Source organism: Petaurus breviceps, unplaced genomic scaffold (assembly GCF_028583685.1).
Source record: "Petaurus breviceps papuanus isolate PSGF00001 unplaced genomic scaffold, PetGlider_PUasm1.0 99, whole genome shotgun sequence".
Classification (NCBI taxonomy): Eukaryota; Metazoa; Chordata; class Mammalia; order Diprotodontia; family Petauridae; genus Petaurus; species Petaurus breviceps.
Window position 1 is genome coordinate 7,775,479 of NW_027187465.1, and position 19,199 is coordinate 7,794,677.

General features: G+C 46.5%; 1 protein-coding gene across 6 annotated transcripts in view; it reads right to left on the bottom strand.

Annotated features, from left to right (window-relative positions):
- GRK3 (G protein-coupled receptor kinase 3) overlaps nt 1-19,199 on the bottom strand; it is a 462,068-nt gene that overhangs the window by 16,650 nt on the left and 426,219 nt on the right. For all 6 annotated transcript variants that reach the window (XM_069081792.1, XM_069081795.1, XM_069081796.1 and 3 more), the window contains 6 exons: nt 15,788-15,854; nt 15,340-15,440; nt 12,760-12,826; nt 11,048-11,143; nt 4,490-4,652; nt 522-658 (listed from right to left, as the gene is read on the bottom strand). In XM_069081792.1, coding sequence (XP_068937893.1) covers nt 522-658; nt 4,490-4,652; nt 11,048-11,143; nt 12,760-12,826; nt 15,340-15,440; nt 15,788-15,854 — 631 coding nt within the window. The remainder of the gene's footprint in view (nt 1-521; nt 659-4,489; nt 4,653-11,047; nt 11,144-12,759; nt 12,827-15,339; nt 15,441-15,787; nt 15,855-19,199) is intronic.

The window sequence follows — 19,199 nt, forward strand, 5'->3', positions numbered from 1 at the left end:
TCAGCTGGACCACAAAAGAAATAATGACAGTTTGAAATGACAATCGCTCAGAATGAAGAGCCGACATCTGAATCAGGACTTAGGCAGTGAAAAATCATGCATTCATTTGTTGAAGAAAAAACATTTTGTGAAGGTCCACAGTGCACCCCTCTAGTTCTCAATCTGTGACCTTGTAGTCTCCCCGGGATTTCCCAAACTCCTGGGAGGAAGCGGCAATGTCTTCTCCCATCTCCTCTGATTACCCTTCATATCTAATATAGGTCTTTGGTATAAAGTAGGTGCTCAATAAATGCTGACTTACTGAAAAGGACAGTTTGGCTATTGTTTTATTTCAAAATAGCTTAAACAACGCTATTTGGGCATTAAACTTCCCAGTTCACATCTACTTCGGTGTACACATTCATTTCAGCACCCACGTGCACGTAGCCTTCGAGCACACCACTAGTCCTGAAGTATACTTCATCAAAATGTCCTTTGGGATTCACAATGTCACTGTGATCTTTGAAAAACAAGGGACTTACCCGTGATTCTCCCTCCCCCCTCCACTCAAGTCTGTTTGGAAAGAGGTAAAAATAACGACGTTGCCACTGCGTCAAAAATGGATTTCCCAGTTTCAACATGTATCCATGTAAAGTACAGTCTTTCCCTAAAGCGTAATCTGTGAAAACATAAGATAGAAACAAATCAGAAAAGCTCTGGGGGAGGAGGGGAAGTTTTTAAGATGTTATTTACAAAGAAAGACAGATTAACACTTTTCTTAGAAAATTTCAATTCCACAAATTAAACTCACATTACAAGAGCTAAAGTGTTATAGACAAGCAACCGACAAGAATTCATGAGAGACCTACCATGCGTCAGCATCACACAAGGTACCAAGACTAACACAGAATACTTCCTGCCCTTGAGGAGCTTACATTCTGTCCGGAGAGACAATGGGCATCCCTCTAAGCATATGTTGTTGCTGTTGAGTCATTTTTAGTCATGCCTGACTCTGTGACCCCATTTGGGTTTTTCTTGGCTGGAGTGATTTGTCATTTCCTCTCCAGCTCATCTGACAGATGAGGAAACTGAGGCAAACAGGGTGAATTGACTGGCCCAGGGTCACACAGCCAAGGAAGTGTCTGGTGCTGGATTTGAACTCAGGAAGATTCCTCTTCCTGACTCCAGGCCTGGCGCTCTGCGCACTGAGCCACCTAGCTGCCCAGAAGCACATACAAAATAAATGTGTGCTGCCAAGTTATTAAACATTGCTCACAATCCTGATATAATTTCAAAGGAATTTCCCATTCTAGAAAAAAAAAAACTTTACTGAGAATTTGAAAACAAAACTTATTTCTCCTCCACTCTCAACTAAACTCCTTAAGAAAGCCGTCCCCACTAGCTGCTTCTCCTCTCCGACCACTGTCTTCTTGGCTGCCAGCCTCAGCATTGCCTGGACCTGCCCTCCTCTGCACAGGGCCCCTGAGCTCTTCATTCCGGTGCAGGCCTTCCCTCAGGCCTCACCCCTCCTGACCTTGCTGCCACCTGTCACCGCTCCATCACTTTCTCTTCTTCCTGGGTGCTTGATCCATTATGAATTTGGGACCCTGCTCTCCCCTCTCTGACCACCAGGCTCTTTTGCTGGATACTCACACACACTGTGCCCATTCATCATGGATGAACCCAGGGCTCTCCCGTGGGCACTGTTCTTTCTTTCCCTTTATACTCTCATGCGGTGATCACCTCCATCATGATGACACCAGACCTAGTCTGTCCAGCCTCAGTCTCCCTCCTAAGCTCCAGGTTGATATCACTAATGGCCCACTGAACATTTCAAAATGGAAGTCCCACTGGCATCTCCGACTCCAAACAAGCCCACTCCTCCCCAGCTTCCCTGGACCACCCTTCGCTCCGGCACCCTGTGTTCACTGAGGTGCCGAATCTCGGCACTTCCCTCTCTGCCCCATCTCTTGTCTCTTTCTCCCTTTTTCTCCCCGCACAGCCAGCTCCAATGGCAGCCCTCACCACCTCCACCAGTCTCCCTGCCTCAGACTTCTTCCCTGTTCAGCTCATCTTCCCCAAGCTGCCAAAGTGATTTTCCTAAAGAGTAAGTCTGATCATGTCTCCCCATTACCCTGGAACCCAATGTAGCCCCCTCAGTTTGCTACTGAGAGCTCTTCTGCCCTATCTGCCCGGCATCAGGGGACACCCGTGTGTGGTCCCGCTGTCCCCCCTCCTCTCCCACGCCTGGCCTCTGTACTGGCCCAGCCCCATTGCCTCAGGTGTGTGGTCCCGCTGTCCCCCCTCCTCTCCCACGCCTGGCCTCTGTACTGGCCCAGCCCCATTTCTGGAGTGTTTCCCAATGACGCGTCCACCTCCCGGAGCCCAGAGGCTCTTCCAAAGCTGAGCCTGAACATCACCTTTGGCAGGAGGCCCTTCCTGGTCAACTCACCTGCTAGCACCTTCCCTGCTCAGTCACCCTGCATCTTGCATAAGTTGTCTGCCCCATTTGAATGTAAGTTCTGTGATGGCAGGGCCTCTTTTTGCGGCATGGAATCAGGACTGGATAGAGAGCCAGTCTGATTCTACTCTCTCAAGTCTCACTTCTGACATAGCTTGGCTGTGTGATCCTGGGTAAATCACATGTCACCTTAAAATGTTTGTTCTAGGTCAGAGGTTTTGAATGCTGCCTGTGGGCCCTCTCTAGTGAGGCTTGAACCACAGGAAGATGTCACTGGTAAATAGCAAACAATACAGGTAATAGGACTGTGTGGTTTTTAAGACAATAGGCTCCAACAGGGGCCCCAACTACTCTGGGCAGTCCTGTAACCATATTGGACAGGGAAAAGGCCAATTAAGATGCCCAACTCCTGCCTTGGGAAAAGGAGATTTCTCCCCTGGGAGCTTCACAAGTCTAGCCCCCAGCCCAAGGCACACAGTAGGTGCTTAAAGGCCAGTGGATTTGGTGACTGACTGAAAATGAGAAATGATTTCCCAGACACTGTCATATGTCAACAAAAGAAAGAATCAGACCATGTGTGAAGCCCCTTCAAAGGTAAGTGACCACCTGCAGTCCTGCTCCCACAATCCTGTGACATTCACAGAGCGGCCAAGCCAGCTGCCGGTGCTGTGTCTCTGTCTGAGCAGCACAAGGTGAGAACACAGGACTTCTGGGTAGAGAAGCCTCATAGACTGACTCTTGGTCAGGGAGCCAACAAGAAGTGTCCTACCCAGCATTCTGAGCACATTCTGACACCAGCAGATGAATCTGGCACCACTTCTCTCCGCCAGCCCCCACAACTCCAGGCTGCCATGAAAGCACCCAGAAACTTGAACTCCCATGATCAGCCCCACCACAAAGATCAAACAAAGGTATCAAGACTTAATAAAATATTTAAGCATCTTATATCTGAACCAGGTGGAATCTGGGAAACCCGAGTTCTAATTCAGCCTCAGATCCCAGATGGGCGACTCTGTCTGCCTCAGTCTCCTCGATTATAAAATGGGAACAATAACAGCACTGCCTGAGGATCCAATGAGGTGACAGTTGCATAGTGCCTGACACACAGTAGGTGCTTTATAAATGCTGGCCAAACTCTTTAAATCACATGGGCTTGGCACAGTGCCGCTTGCAGGCAGCGTCCCACAGGGAGGGCTTCTCAGACCTCCCCCACTCATGGCTCCTCCTCCCGTCCCAGAGGGGCTGTCAGTGTGGAGGGCACCCACAGGGCAAGGTGCATGAGCCATGTGCTCAGGGAAGCTGAGAGATGTGATGAGGGTGAGCACTGCCAGAAGCGCTGCTGGGTTCTGACTAGTTCTGGTTGCTGCATGTTCAGAAGCCTTTCACTGCTGCTAGGTTTTTGCCACACAGTTTAAGAAGCACTGCATAGTGTTTGAGGTGAACATGCCCTCAGTGATCACCAAAGGAAGGCAAAAGGGCTGCTCGAGGTGCCCTGAGAGGGGGAACTCAGGGAAGGGAGAGACCAAGGCCATTCAGGGAGGACACGGCTGCAATGGGAGGGTCCCACACTGTGCGCCAGCCATCAGGGAAGGGGTATGTTCAAGATGTGGCTGGAGCATAAGGCACACCCGGGGTGTGGGAAGCAGCGGGAGACAGGACAAGTAAATTGTGATGGAGCCTATTTGTGGGGTGAGAGGGGCTCTGCTGTCCAGCTAAGGAGGCTAGAGTTTACTGGGGAAATAAATAGGAGCTACAAAAAAGTTTCTGAGCCAAGGCGTGGACTGGCTGACACTGTACACTGAGAACTGCTCCAGGGGCTCCGTGCTTAGGGCTCAGGGAAGACAGCACCAGGCATCAGGATATTCCTTTTGACTAAATGAGAAGTAAAAAAAGGTCTGAGAGCTAGGGGGTAGGAGCCCGAGATATTTGAGCAAAAACTGCACTAACTGAGATGATTTCAAGGCATACAAAAATCTGAACCACAGGAGGACCAAGAGACTTGTGAATTCAGGAGATAAACCATGTCCCAAGAAACGTGGATGAGCTTACCTTCTTCATGGCCAAGCTGCTTGCTTTTGGCCCGTTTCCTGGCCTCGATCTTATCGGTGTCTGTGTTCACGGCCTCGTAGACTGTCTCAGCCACCTCCTGCTGCCACCGTTCGGATATTACCAGAGGGAAGTTCTTGTAAAGCTCCTGATCACAATCTAGCAGCTGATTGTAATAAAAAACAAAGGGAGACACTTAGCAGCTGCTCCATGAGCCCCTGAGGACCATGACTTATCCTAGAGCTCTAACAGACTCCTGCCCTCACAGTTCACCAGCACATGCTTGGGCCAACCTTTCCTGCAGAAAGCCCTGAAAGGACGAAAGGTAACGACTGAAAGTGCTCTCGTGGCCACAGTGAGGTTTCCATCCATCAGAAGGTGGCATAGGCCAGAAACAGGAACTAACTGAAATTTGCCAAGAAAACATAAACTACTGATTCAGAAAACCCCGCTCCAGGCTTTAGACCTGGCCCAGCATCAGCTCTTACAAACCCAACATGAAAGAACACTTGAATCTGGAGTGGGAAGGCCTCACACAAGCTGGGGCAGTCACCTGTCCTCTCTGGCCTCTGTTACCTTACTCTGCAAACTGAGAGTCTGGGCTAGAGAAACTCGAGATAAAGACTTCTTTAACTCCATGTACTCTGGGGCAACAGCTCTGCTAATGAGCCTTCTGCTGTCACAACAGAGACCCTGGGGTCTTGGAACATCCTGATTTAACTAATATAGTGCTTACAAAACTGATTTTGATTTTATATAATCAAAATTATCCATTTTACATTCCCTAATACTCTTCACATCTAGTTTGGTCCTAAATTCTTCCCTTTTACATAGATCTGACAGGTAAATTATTCCTTGCTCTCCCAATCTGCTTATGGTATCACCCTCTGAGTCTAAATCACGTACCCATTCTGAGCTTCTCTTGGTATGCGCTGTGAGATGTTGGTCTATACCTAGTTTCTGCCATGCTATTTTCCAGTCTTCCCAGCAGTTTTTGTGAAATAATGAGTTTCTGTCCCAAAGGTTGGATTTGGGGTTTTCCCAAACACTAAATCACTACTGTCATTTACTACAATGTATCACCCCTAATCTGTTCCACTGATTGACCTCTTTTTTTTTTTTAGCCAGTACCAGATTATTTTGATGATCACCTCTTTTATCACACAGTTCAAGATCTGGTACAGCTAGGCCACTTCCTTCACATTTTCTTTTCATTTATTCCCTTGATATTTCCCTTCTGTTCTTCTAGATGAACCTCACTGTGTTGCTTTTTTTCCAGCTCTATAAAATGATTTGTTGGTACTTGGAACAAGAGCTAAAAGTTTTGAGCCGACTTCAGTTAACCAGAAAACTGAATTCAACAGAAACCCCAACCCCAAACACTAAGACTCAAGCCATCTGGCTAAATCAGCAAGTCGTCCCCATGAGTCTGAGGGGCCAAGCCCATGCCAAGTTCTTCTCTATCCCAGAGTTCTCCACACTTGAAATAGGCACGATTTTCTCACAGTGGGCACATGTCCTGCTGATGCATGCTGGAACCCCTCCACACTGCCATCCAGGGTTCAGTGAGTCGTGTCCAAAGGCATTGCTTACTTGGTGGCTGCCTCTCCTAATTCAGTCAGACTGGCAGACCAACGCCCCAGGGCAGGTGACAGACTGAGAAGGGAGCCGCTTGCTAATGCTGAGAGTGGTCCCAGAGTGGAAGGAGCTGCCTCCAGAGGCAGAGGCAGAAGAGGACTGTGGGGGCACATTACAGAGGGATTCCTAGTCATGCAGAGACTGCCCTGAGAGCTCTTCAGGCTCAGAGGTTTGAAGAACAGTGACCCTTCCTCTGAAAAGAGCCCACTGCCCTGCCCTGCCCTGTCCTGCCTGATATGTAGTTAGGCTTTTCAGGGCTTGTTAGGACCTGTCAGAGCTTGCACTTCATTGGCTTATGCTTCAGGAATCCAAGTCAGCTCCACAGAACGAGCAGTCTCACAGAAGAGCTTCCCATTTTGATGTGTAGAGTCAGTGATATTTCTCCTCTGGCAATGGACAGGACCTAGGATTTCCCTGACACGGAGAACTCTTGATGGGAAACTCCCTCTCTCTATCATTGTAACCCCCACTTCTCTCCAAGAGGCCCAAGATCACGGAGCTCGGGGGCGTGAGAAGCTGAGCTGGGCTCCAAGACCAGCTCTCACCACCCACTCTGCCATCCTGCCTCTTGCTCCAAACTCTTCATTTTGCTATCTAACACTGTCTTGGGTTTTGAACAAAAAGTGACACAAGATTCTGTTAACAACATTAAGAACCTAGCATTGACAAGGCCCTGGGGCTGTGCTGAAGCAGCTCACACACACTGAGACAGCATGGCATAGGGGGCAGGCTGATGGATGCAAAGACCCTAAGTCTAATCTTGGACAAGTCCCTGTGTCCTCACAGGGAAAAGGAAAGAGCTGGACTATATGGCCTCTACCATCCCTTCCAGAGCAAAACCTCCAGTCCTGTGATCACAATGAATGGAACATCTGTGTCTTAACTAATAGGAAATTACTGGTAGTCATGTGTGAATCAGATACCTTGTCAGTCAACCAGTCAGTCAATAAATCTGTATGAAACATCTATTACAAACCAGGACCTGTGCCAAGTACTAGGGTGATAAAAAGAGAGGCAAAGGAAAAGTCCCCACGTAGGTCCTCCTGACTCCAGGGCCAATGCTCTATTCACTGTGCCAGCTAGCCGCCCCAAGGCCCCACGTAGGTTATTGAATAATTAGAGCAAATATCAAGAAGCATCACCACATTAAAATAATAAAGCTTTAAGAAACAGTTAACTTAGAATAGCTCCAACCAAACCTATTCAAACAGGTTAATGATTTTACTAGATGGAAACAGGTAACAGAAAAGATACTGGTTCAAATTATTCCCATTTTTAAAGACATTTAACCATTGTAAATCAATCACAAGAATGAAGAGCACAAAAGAATCCAAATCCAGAATCTTTCCTGACCAGTAAACATGTTATTTCCTTGCTATGAAGAGACACGGCAGACATGACCAACATGGGTTTGGAATATAAATCCTTTATAAAAGATTATAGAGAAGAATGGAGGAAGATTCCAAGTAATCCCCTCAAAAATATTACAGAGCAACAGAGTGGATAACAAGTCTAGAGAAAGCTTGAAATGGGACCCAACGAAGCCAGATTATGCCCAGAGTATTTGCAGATGAAACTGGAAGGAAGACAGCAAGGAGATAAAAAGAGGATCCAAACTGCCAGCATTTTCTGGTAACAATAATTTATCTTAATAAACAAGAATGGAATCATGACTGGTTGGACTCCTATCACCGCAGTTCCTGATGAGCTATAATGAGGAAGCAAAAGGAAAGTAAAACTCGAGTTGGGCCAGATCAAGTAAACACTGATGAACTCTGTGCTCCTAGAAGTGACACAATTTTGAAAGGATTAAAGGCTCAACTGAAAAGATATTCTGAAAGAGGGGGAAAAACCAGTTCCCCTAGTAAATAATTTATAGTATTTAAAATAAAGGTGACAGAGAAGACATCAATAATTGCTGACCCCTATTCTGGCCTTCTCTTCACAGTTATGAAGTACTCTTTCATTTCAATGAAATATTGATGCCAATGATCTACACACACACACACTCACACTCTCACACAAACACACGCCCTCTCAATAGTATCCTTGCTGAAAGCAGCAAACAGGCTGGCCCCTCCTAATTTTTTCTATAGTAGGCCACATTTTTAGTCGCACAAGAGACTGAAAGATGCACAGAATACAAAATCAGATGGTTCACTGTTGCTAACAAAAAAAAAGGCAAAACATTATGGCAAAAATAGAAATTTAAACACTCCACCAAACAAAGACAGATAGCACCACACATAGACCCTGACAGCTCTGATTAACAATCTCAACAGAAGCACCAACTTGGGATCTCTAGGGTTCCCCCTCCAAGGGGCTCCTAACCTGCACAACTCCAAAGGGAAGGTGGGTCTCCTAAAGATGTAGCTGTCCTATCCCCTGCTGATGGCACAAAGCCGCCATTTACAGAATGAGTAACCCCTACTGTACAGAGTGCTTTACACGTACTCTGTCACGTGAGCCCCACGACAACCCTGGGAAGGAAGTATATGCTGTGGGCACTGTTGACCCGATTTTGCTGAGAAGGAAGCTATGATGTTAAGAGGTTAAATGGGCTGCTGCTCAGAATCAGAGCCAGTGAAGTACAAGGGGCAGGGAATCCTCAGTGAGATTCCACATCATTCAAAAAGGATCAGCTGAAGAATCCACACATGAAAACACAAAATACAGTCACTGTCCACTCCGAGCTATGGTGTTGGACAAGCAACTCAGTGAGGGTGTTATGTGTAGAACAGATTGTGGCCAATGAGCTATGCCTAGAACTGAAAAGGAGAGCGTCAGACTGCATATTGGGAATCAGTCAGTGCTTTCAACAACTGTAAGCTGTTCTACGAAATAGAAATCTATCTTTTAAATGTCCTGTGTGCCTCACTACGTTGCGATCCCGACCACATCTCCCCTAAATCTCAGTCCAGTGCACTTCCTATTATACCACACCGCCTCTCACGATGAGAGAAAACAGAAGGATAGGCAAGGGTTGCTGTACCTGGGCAAGCTCAGAAAGAAATGGTTTCACCACATAGGCTAGCTCCTCAATAGAGGCTTTACTAGAAGAGATGAGCAAAAACAGGACAGGTTGAAAAGACAGGCAGGTAGGGACCCATAAGCCATGTCAATGAGACCCAGGAGCTGTCCAAGTGCTGAATTACAATCTCAAGAATTTCAGGAGCTCTGAATACAATGCTGAGATATCAGATTGAAGTGGGACATTTTTCCTGCCCCTTGGAAGCCACAACCTAGCAAAGGGCTTAGAAATTAAGAGATTATCAGTAATCTTAGAGAAAGTAACTTCAGTTCTGTAGTGAAGCTAGAAGCCATGTTACAAATGAATGCAAAATTAGATGAGACCAGAGGAAGTGAAGGCAAAAAGTATCAATAGTCCTTCCTAAGAATGTAGCTAAGAAAGATAGGTGAGAGGATGATAACCAGATCATACAGTGGAGTCAAGTGATTTGTTTTTTTAAGTGATGGAGGAGATCCAGGTTATATTTATAGAAAGGAGCTGGTAAATAATTAGGGATTTAAAATTAGGAAAAAGAGGGGGGGAAGATGATCAAAGGGGCGGGGTCCCAGGGGAAACAGAGAGGGAGTAGGGTCCAAGGTATAAACAGAGAGAGAGAAAGAGAGAGAAGGTCATCTCAACAGACAGGAGCAACAGATTCAGGGGTAAAGTGGAAGTGTTTTAAGATGTAGAATAGGAGAGAACAAACAGCTCACAATGGATGTCTTCCACTGATGGGAAAGGAGTGGGACTGGTAAAGAAGCATTAGGGAGAGATGAAGGAATGTAGAACAGCTCCTATCTGAGCGTGATAGAGATGAGACTGGGAGGGGAGGGGATTGCTTCTCAGCAGTGAGGGCAGAGCTGAGATCAGATAATGTAAAGCCGAAGTGAGCACCTCCCAGGAGTGAGGGCTCTTCCAGAGACACACGTTCAACTTTCTAGTTCTTCCAACCGGAAATCCCCTATGGCAAACTCTATTGATGCTCACTCACCTGCTGCCACATTAAGTCTCTGCCACGTATATACCATGATCCTTTACTGCTCTGCTACAGTTTTCTAGTCTCAGGTTTCCTCCAGGACAGTGTTCAGCTTTCTGCCTCAGCAACCTTCTCACCCTCATGCACATGTAGGGTCACTACTGGCCCCTGATAATCTCTGGCATTCTTCTGGTTAGCTTTGACCTTCCCTGTACCAATGCATGCACCTTTCAAAAGAAAAATCTTGCAAATATAAGGGTCCTGGTCAGGAATATCCTTATTTCTGAGTAGTAAGGAAGTGAGCCTAATTATCTAGGATATCTGGGGACAGATGGAACCAGTAAACATGAAGAAGATGAGAACACAGTAACTGATGATCATTTTTTGATATTAAGTGACAAAAGTTTACCAAGAAATGCTAACAAACTCATTTTCTCTTATGATTAGGTATCTAAAATGTCTTGATTCTACTTGCAAAAATAATAATATTAAAGTATCAAAGATTCAAAAGAAGATATTAAAAGTAGTGATTACTTAACTGGTGACTGACAACTCCAAAATGATTCATAGCAATTCACTATGTACTTGATCTTAACTCAGCCTGAGAAAACTAAAGAGCAAAGAATTCTGATAACTGAGAGCTTACCCAGAACAAATTACGTCCCACACTGGCAGGGATTTTATTGTGTTGTAAACACTTGAGGTTTTATTTCAACCAACTATAATTCAAATTAAAAGTAATCAGACCATTCTGATTTCATCAAAAATAAGCAGATATAAAGGAATAATAATATCCACCATTAGAATTATTTCTCAATTCTAGTCAAAGATACTGGTAATGATGGTAAGACATATCCCACCAGAATTTAAAACGGCAACATAATGCAGTTCATTTCCAACTAAGTAAGAGCAAGAATTAAGTCACACACGTGAGTACCTTAATGCCTTTGGTGTCCTCTTCATCAAATGAGCCAATATCAAACGCATCGGCAGCGTTCACCTCACCCCGGGGAGGGATCAGAGGAGGAGGATACTGGAAAATTCAGAGCAGGGCGAGACAGTAAGCAAGCTGTGTTTTCCAGTACGTGCATTTTTTGGGGGTGGGGAGCGATGTGAGTGGGGGGACATCACAGCAAAAGTTCCCAAGTGGCAACAGAAAGGAATGCTTTGCAGGACGAGAACTATTGTGTTACATGTTAAGTTTAAAACAATCACGTGGTGCATTTTTTTCTTATACTTGCTTATTCTGATCACAACAAAAAGAACCTCACTTTTCAGAATATTTAATGAAAATTTTTTTAAATGAGTTGATTTCTAAAGTTCTGATTTTTTAAAATAATATTGGGTCCCTAAGATGGCAGATCTTAATGAAACAAAATTTATCTTCCGAACCATATTTGCTCCAGAACTGCAAAGAGAAGATGATGCAATGTCCACAAGCCAGAAAGTGTGAATACCACCTATTTTGGGAGCCTCCATTACAAGGAGTTCAGGAGTCATTAAGCATGGAAACTCCTTTTAACTCAATTCTAAGTAGATTACATTTTGAAAAATTGTGCTTCCAAGATCACCCTCTCAAGGCCATTATGGAGGAGAGACAATGAGCACCAGGGCTGGAGAAGATCAGAGTCCAAGCCCTAGGCTTCAACATGACTAGCTATGGAAACATGGGGGCCCTTAACCTCTCTGGGTCTCAGTGCCTCAATTCCCTTGTCTGTAAAATGAGCACAAGGCTATCTTGCCCTACATACTGTCACCTGATTGTTGTGAGGAAAGCATTTTATAAACCTCACAGCACTATGTGGATGCCAACATTATTATTAGAATGTTATAAACCTAAATTCTCTTCCTTTGTAGAGACTTTTGTCCTTTGGAAAAATGAGCACTCTCCGAAATTATAATTTTCATGATTTCTTGGGGTTTGTTCCAGCCCTAATGAAGTGATTAACGCTAATGAAGCTCACAAATAGCAAGAATCCACAAGATCAACATTAAAATTGGTTTCAGGCCCCAATATCACATGGTGTCGTGCTGGGTAAAAGATAAAAGTCAATTCTAAAAGATATAATATTTATTCTATATGGACTGAGATAGCTACGCACACACACACATTCACACACCACACACATGCATGCACACACACACACACACACACACACACACATACACCACAATCTTTCTCACAACACACAAACTGAAGCAGGTCTCTCAACAACCTAAAAGGGGTTTCAATTTGACGTCTATGGCTATTTTAGGCCAAAATTGGCTTTTGCAAATTCAGTTCTCTTCCCTAAATCACCATTTCATACACATGATTACAACATATAATTATTCAAATGTAAGATAAAATATTTTATTAAAAAAAGCTGGGGGTTTGGGGGCCTATTTTTCATTAAATTTAGTATTCCCCTAAATGTAATGGAATTTACATTGGATTGCCCTCTGCCCTCTTCCTAATCAATGAGATCCCAGTCCCTGGAGTATTAAGAGTAATTCAAAAAAGCTAAATGGAGGAATGGAAACAGACAAGGAAGTGGAGGGAGGAGGGTGGCCGAGGTGCCTTCCAATCTCCTCAGGCCATGATATCATATCTGGGGTCACAGCAAGAGAAAGCAAAAACAGGACAGGGTCTTACGATGGGCTGGCTACCTTCTGCAAGTAGACATGCTGCCAGTCAACTCCTTTGAAAAATATGTGGCTTTTTACTTCCTCTGCACTAGAGAAAAAATAAATAGTATGAATGATAACAAACATGCCTGTCAGAATGAAATAAGCAGAGCCAAAACCACATCAACAATGATCAGGACGAACGTAAACAGGGACCCCCCCTCCCCAACCTTGCAGCAGCCTTCCCTACTCTCCACAGACAGTCGGGAGGCCCTCCATTAGGGGCTCTGGTTCCTCTCCTCCTCCTCCTCACTACTGAGGTTGTTACTGGCAGAAGGGAAGGTTGGGGGGCTGGGGAGATGACTTCCAGAAAAGACTGAAATGCAAAACAAAGTCATCAGTAACGGATTTTAGCTACTTCCTAAACACTAGGAACGGTGGGAAGTAGGAGGATGCTGGGCCCATCCCAGGACAAAGGAACGGGCCACCCCACTCAGTACCTCAGCCCCTGCACTGCACAGAGAGGCTGCAGGAGCCCCTGGATGCTTGTGAAAGGCCCTGCAGTGATGACAAAGCGAGGTTGACAAGGAGGGTGAGAATGAGGTTCATTCACAAGTCCCTTTGCCCCAAATGCTATTTGCAGGAGTCCCCTGTGGGCTGCATGGCCCACCAATCAAAGTCAGGGATCATCTGACAGAGGAAGCCTTGCAGCAGCAGGGAAGTGTCAGGTCCCATGGCCAGTGCCTCCGGGAGGCCTGAGCACATTTGGGTCTGGGCTCCGAATGGGTCAGGTGGAAGACTCAATTCACAAGGTGCAATCATTTAGGATGGGGCCAGGGCCCTGCTTGCATTAAGGGTGGGTCACAGCACTCAGTAAAGGAAGCAATCTTTCCATTGCCTAATCTTATAAAAGGCTGGGCTCAGGGCTAGGACTGAGAGTTCAAGGTTCTCAGACAGGAGAGCAGGTATTGCTTAGGGGAGGGAAAGAGTAACTAGGAAGGCCTAAGGTCAGGTAGGGGTGAGGGCTATGGCTTAACATGAGCAAGTGATTCCCAATGAGCAAGTGATTCCCAAAAGAACTGCCCAGAAAAAGGGGGCTGGGAAGGGCATCAGGCTCAAAGAAAAGTCTTGATGCAAAGATAAAAGTTGATAAAAAGCTGCAAATTCCATTAGGCCCAAAGAAGCCATGACAGGCGGCTGGTGAGGAACAGCTGCCGGCTGGGGAGATGAAGGCGATGGCAGAGAGCAGATGGTGAGGGCCCCTCCTGCCAACAATGGCGAGTGTGCAGCAGGCGGTCAGTGGTCAGTAAACAGCACGTGACATCTCTGTGCAGGGTGCTGTGGAAGACCATGGCCGGTGCCCTTCTGGGGATGCCAGTGAGCCCTGATCTCCCCAGGGAGAAATGAAAACGAGGAGAGGATGGAAGGAGACGCTGCGAGGAGACCCTGAGAGGGCCTGACTGTGACAGCAGGAATGCTGCTCACCTTGGGCCGGTATAGACACCCCTGAAACCTCCTACATCACCCTGCCCCATCCTCACAGCATCTCCCTCCACTCTCTGCTCCTTGACTCCGAGGCCCTCCTCTGTCCTACAGCCCAGCCCTCCTGCCCTCTCCAGAGGACTGCACCCCTAAGGATCACCCACTTTCTCCTCTTTAATCTCTTCCTCCCTCCTGGATCCTTCCCTGGTGCCCAAGCCTCTCCCATTCTTTCAGAATGTCCCTATTCCTCTTCCCTTTTCTGGGCCACCATCCCCAACCCTCCTCCCCACTGTCCATGCCCTCAGCCTGTGCTACCTGGGAGATGTTTATACTTCTTATTGGTAACCTTATCCACTCTCTTGGATTTACTTACCAGCTATATGCAGATGGCTCAGAGACCTCTGTGCATCACCTTGGTGCAGGGCTGGGAAAACTGCAGCCTCGAGGCCACACATGGACCTCTAGGTCGCCAAGTGCAGCCCTTTGACTGAATACAAACTTCACAGAACAAATCCCTTTCATAAAAGGATTTGTTCTGTCAAACTTGGAATCAGTTAAAAGGCCATACCCAAGGGCCTAGAGGGCCACGTGTGGTCTTGAGGCCACAGGTTCCCCAGCCCTACCCTAGGTCCTCTCATCTGTACATTCACACCAACTGACCACTAGATGTTTCAAAATGGAAGCCCTAAAGCTATCTCATCCCAAATGTCCAAAGATGAATCCCTTTCGCCAAAGCAATTTCGTCAAACCACCTCTGAGCTTCCCTGTGGCACCCTCAGGGCCACAGTAACTCAGATTTCCATTCTCCCTCTCTCTGTCTCTGTCTCTCTCTCTCCCCAGTGCTAGGCCCACAGTGGAGTATTTCATAAATACTCAGTAAAGTGGACTGTACTACCTACCTCACAGGGTTGTTGGGAGGAAACAACTATAGAAATGAGATTTGTGCTTAATGATAGAAGTGAAAGTCCCCCCCCAGAGCCCAGGGGTGCTGTGTGGCCATTTCAGAGAACTACAGTCTTTCACATCAGAGCAGACTCAGTACAGAGCAGTGAATAAAGCCAACACTGGAGAACCCCAAGTCACCAAGGAGGCTGAGGAGGAGCCACACAGACAGGAAGACACAGAGAAAGCAGTGCCTACCCATTTCCCAGGCAGCCGAGTCGCTGGCTGACATCTCTCTGTAGCAATCCTTCCAAGAGGGATTTTAATTCAGGGGAAAATGCATCTGGAAGTTCCACATTCTACAGGCAAAAGGCAAAGTGAGAAAGAGATAAGGCACAACCACAAAAGTAAAGGCCGCAGCTAGACATGAAATGAAGCACATCAGTGCCCATTTGGGGAGCTCTGTAAGGAAGCACCCCTCTCAGGGGCTATCACAAATGTGAGGCAGGAGGAGAGGCCTGCGGGCCACAGCACCGTCTCTGCTCTCCCATCTCTTAGCCAGAGGGGCTTTGGCCTCTGGCCTCGGGACGATGCTCTTCTGGCTTGCTCCCTTGTGGAGGCCAGCCCCCAGAGGCTTGGATGAGCGCCCTCTCCCTTAGGGGCCTTTCCCTCTTTCACAGAAAACGAGGTAGGCTCCCTTCCTTACCACGGTGAGCGTCATCCGGTCAATCTCATGCTTGTCTTTGGTTTTGTGTTGCCTGAAAGGGCTGTGACTGTGGAAATAAATAAGACTGGAATCATATTCAGAACCAGAAAAGACATTGTGCCAATGAAGCTGGATTAACCTTTTCTAAATTTGCATCTGCTGATTCTTTTTCTTCAAAAGATGACTAGCAGCTAGGTGGTACAATGCCCATAGCTAGGCCTGGAGGAGGGAAGAGCTGAGTTCAAATCTAGCCTCAGATACGTACCAGCTTTGTGACCCTGGGCAAGTCACTTCACTTCTGTCTGCCTCCTTTCCTCACTGTAAAATGAGGATAACAATAGTGCCCACCCCCCAGGGCTGCTGTGAGGTTCAAAGGAGACCACACTTGTAAAGCACTTTACAGATCTTCAAGCACTTATTAATGCTGCCTATCATTAATCAGAAACATGGATCTGGTGCTCTTACATCAACGCACAACACGCGACTGATTTAAAACATCCACCTGCTTCCCCTAAGAAGTATCCTTCAGACTGAACTGGGCGTCTGAGCCTTCACTTGGATGATGAGCTCTTCCAAAATGTCAGAGGCAAAGATACAAGGAAAGCGATTCCCATTTCCATAGTGTCACATAAGTTTTCCTGGTCACCAATTACCTTCTCACAGTAGAGCAAAGCCACCTTGACAGCTATTACCACAGAGAAAAATCGTTCAGTAAGAGAGAGGCAGTAAGTCATTTTTCCTTCAAAGAAGTGCTAATTATTTGATGTTAATTGATTAAATCTTGCCAGAATGTAGCATTCTAGGTCAGAGAAACCATGAGTTACAAAGGGATCCTTGAGTTCATGGCAGGTAGGGGAGGGATTTCTGAGATCTGGGAATTTCTTTTGTCTGCCTGAAAGGCTGGGTCTCCCTATCTCATCCAGGTTGCTCATAAGCCTAATCTCACTTCTAACTGGCATGGGGACGTCTTTCTGACCTGGACTAATTCAACTCTCCTTAAGCAACCTAGAAGACTCCCACTCTCAGGGGCTCACAATACTGATACTGGCCCACTGTAATGGGAATGGGAATCTAAAGATCTTCCCTACCCCTTGGCCCCTTGATAGGCTTAAGTGACTCTGATAACCTTCTCTGATTTGAAAATAGACTCTGCCCCCCAATAGGCTGAATGTGGTCACATAGAGACTGTGATGGGAGGCTTGTTTTTTCAGAAATGCCCACACCTTGTTACTTTGTGATTGGGCAGTGGGTCAAGAGGGCTGTGACATTCTCTGAGCCAGGAGAAGGCTATATATACCCTGATGGGATACTTACTTTGAGAAGTGTTGTATGATTTGGCCAGATGAGACTCTGGGCAGCCATGGAGCCCCCTGGCTTTAAAAACCCAGATGTTGGTACTTCCCTCTCTGGTAACTGACTAGGTATGGACGTAGGGGTCAGGCAGCTGGAAGCCCTGTCACTGATCTGTCTCTCTGTCTGTATTTCTTTTTGGCTGCTTGTAACGTCTGTTTGTAGTCTCTGAAGTTCAGAGTGCTGATTTTTCCCCCTGAACTAGGTAAATGATATATATGTTTGATTAAAGTAAGATTGTTAACCCTTGAGTTGTTTTCCTTTAGAACAGCAGATCTAAGAACCTGTGCTAGCAGCCATCCTGGGTAGGCTAGGGTGCTTGCTGCTATACCCATTAAACTTCATAACTCCTGAACCAAGGAGATCCAGCAGCCTCAGCCACCCCAGGAGCTAGAATCACAGTTACATGCATGTCACCATGACCAGCTCAGAAACTTGTCTTTAAAATATGTTGATAATTGTGTTTTATATAATTGTTTCCCTTGGTAATCCTATGTAGTCAACAAGTCAAGAAGCTTTTAAGCACTCACTATATTCCAGGTGGCTGGAATATCGTACTATATTGCCATACTATACTGGGGCCACGAGGTGGCAGAGTGGGATAGATTAACAGGGTCTGGAGTCAGGAGGACGAGAGTTCAAATCTGGCCTCAGACACTTACAAGCACGTCACTTAACTCTGTTTGCCTCAGCTTCCTCATCTGTAAAAGCTAGAGAAGGAAACAGCAAACCACAGCAGTATCTTTGCCACGAAAACCCCAGAGGGGCTCAGAGATTTGACGTGACTGAACAAATGAGCAACACCAAAAATATTCCAGGAGCTACCGTGCCATGTGCCAAGATACAGAGAGAGGGAAAAGCCAGGGAGGCCGTCCTGGCACTGAGGGGGGCTGGGAAAGCCTTCATGAAGGCGACATTTTCGATGAGCCTTGAAGAAAGCTGGGGAGGCAGAGAGAAGGAGGGAAAAGATTCCAGGTATGGGGGCAGTGTCACTGAATCTCAGAGTTCCTGGAAGGGGAGGCGTATGTGCAAGGCTTACGAAGGCTGGGAAGCTAGGAAGGGAGCAGGACATGAAGGGCTTTAAAAGCCAAAAAGAGGTTTATCAGGCGATGACAAATGGTCAGACCTGTGCTTTAGGAAAACCACTCTGGCTTCTGAGTGGAGGAGGGCCTGGACCAAGCAAGCAGCCCTTGCCAAAGTCCAGGAGTGAGGGGTGAGGGCCTGCTCTTTCCAGCTGATCCAGGTCCTTTCTGAGATTCTGATATTCCAGGTGTGGTCTGACAAAGGCAGAGAACAAAGAGCAGGACTGACTCCTTTCCTGGAAGCGACTCCCCCCAGGCTCACATTGAATGGGAAGACAGGACGCGCCTGCCACAGCTGCTGCCCCTATTTTAACCCTACACAGATGCATCATTTCTATCTAAGTGCAAGGCCGCACACAATATCATCTCACTGGATCCAGTCGAGGCTCCGGCTGGCCAAGAGCCTCTAGCAACTGACTGTCCAACTCCCCATCACCACCATCCCTGCGGGTTTTGTGTCGCCCGCTCACGTGACAAGCACAATATCTAGGCCTTCCAAAAACGTTACACAGCACAATGCTGTAACAGATCCCCGGGGGGTCCACCGGAGCCCTCCCACCTCCTCGGCACTTAACCTTTAACCATTTTGTTTACCACCAACACAGTCAGACCTTCCAACTATGTAGGCTATTATTAGGAAAATAGAGCAGAAAGGACAGAACTCTATGGAAATGTAAGTTTTGGGTGCTTTTTAATTATAAATTCATTCTTATGATCAAAAACTCAGCTTACTCCCTTTATTTACTTATGTGCAGAGACAAATTAGATACACTGGTCAGAGACTTCTGTTTATATTTACTTCTAATTATCTAATTTTATTTTTTGTCCAGGAAGTGGCAATATCAACCTGGATTTCATTCTACAGCTCCTAGGAGGGAGGGAAGAAGGAAGGGAGGGAGGGAGGGAGGGAGGGAGGGAGGAAGGGAGGGAGGGAGGGAGGAAGGAAGGAAGGAAGGAAGGAAGGAAGGAAGGAAGGAAGG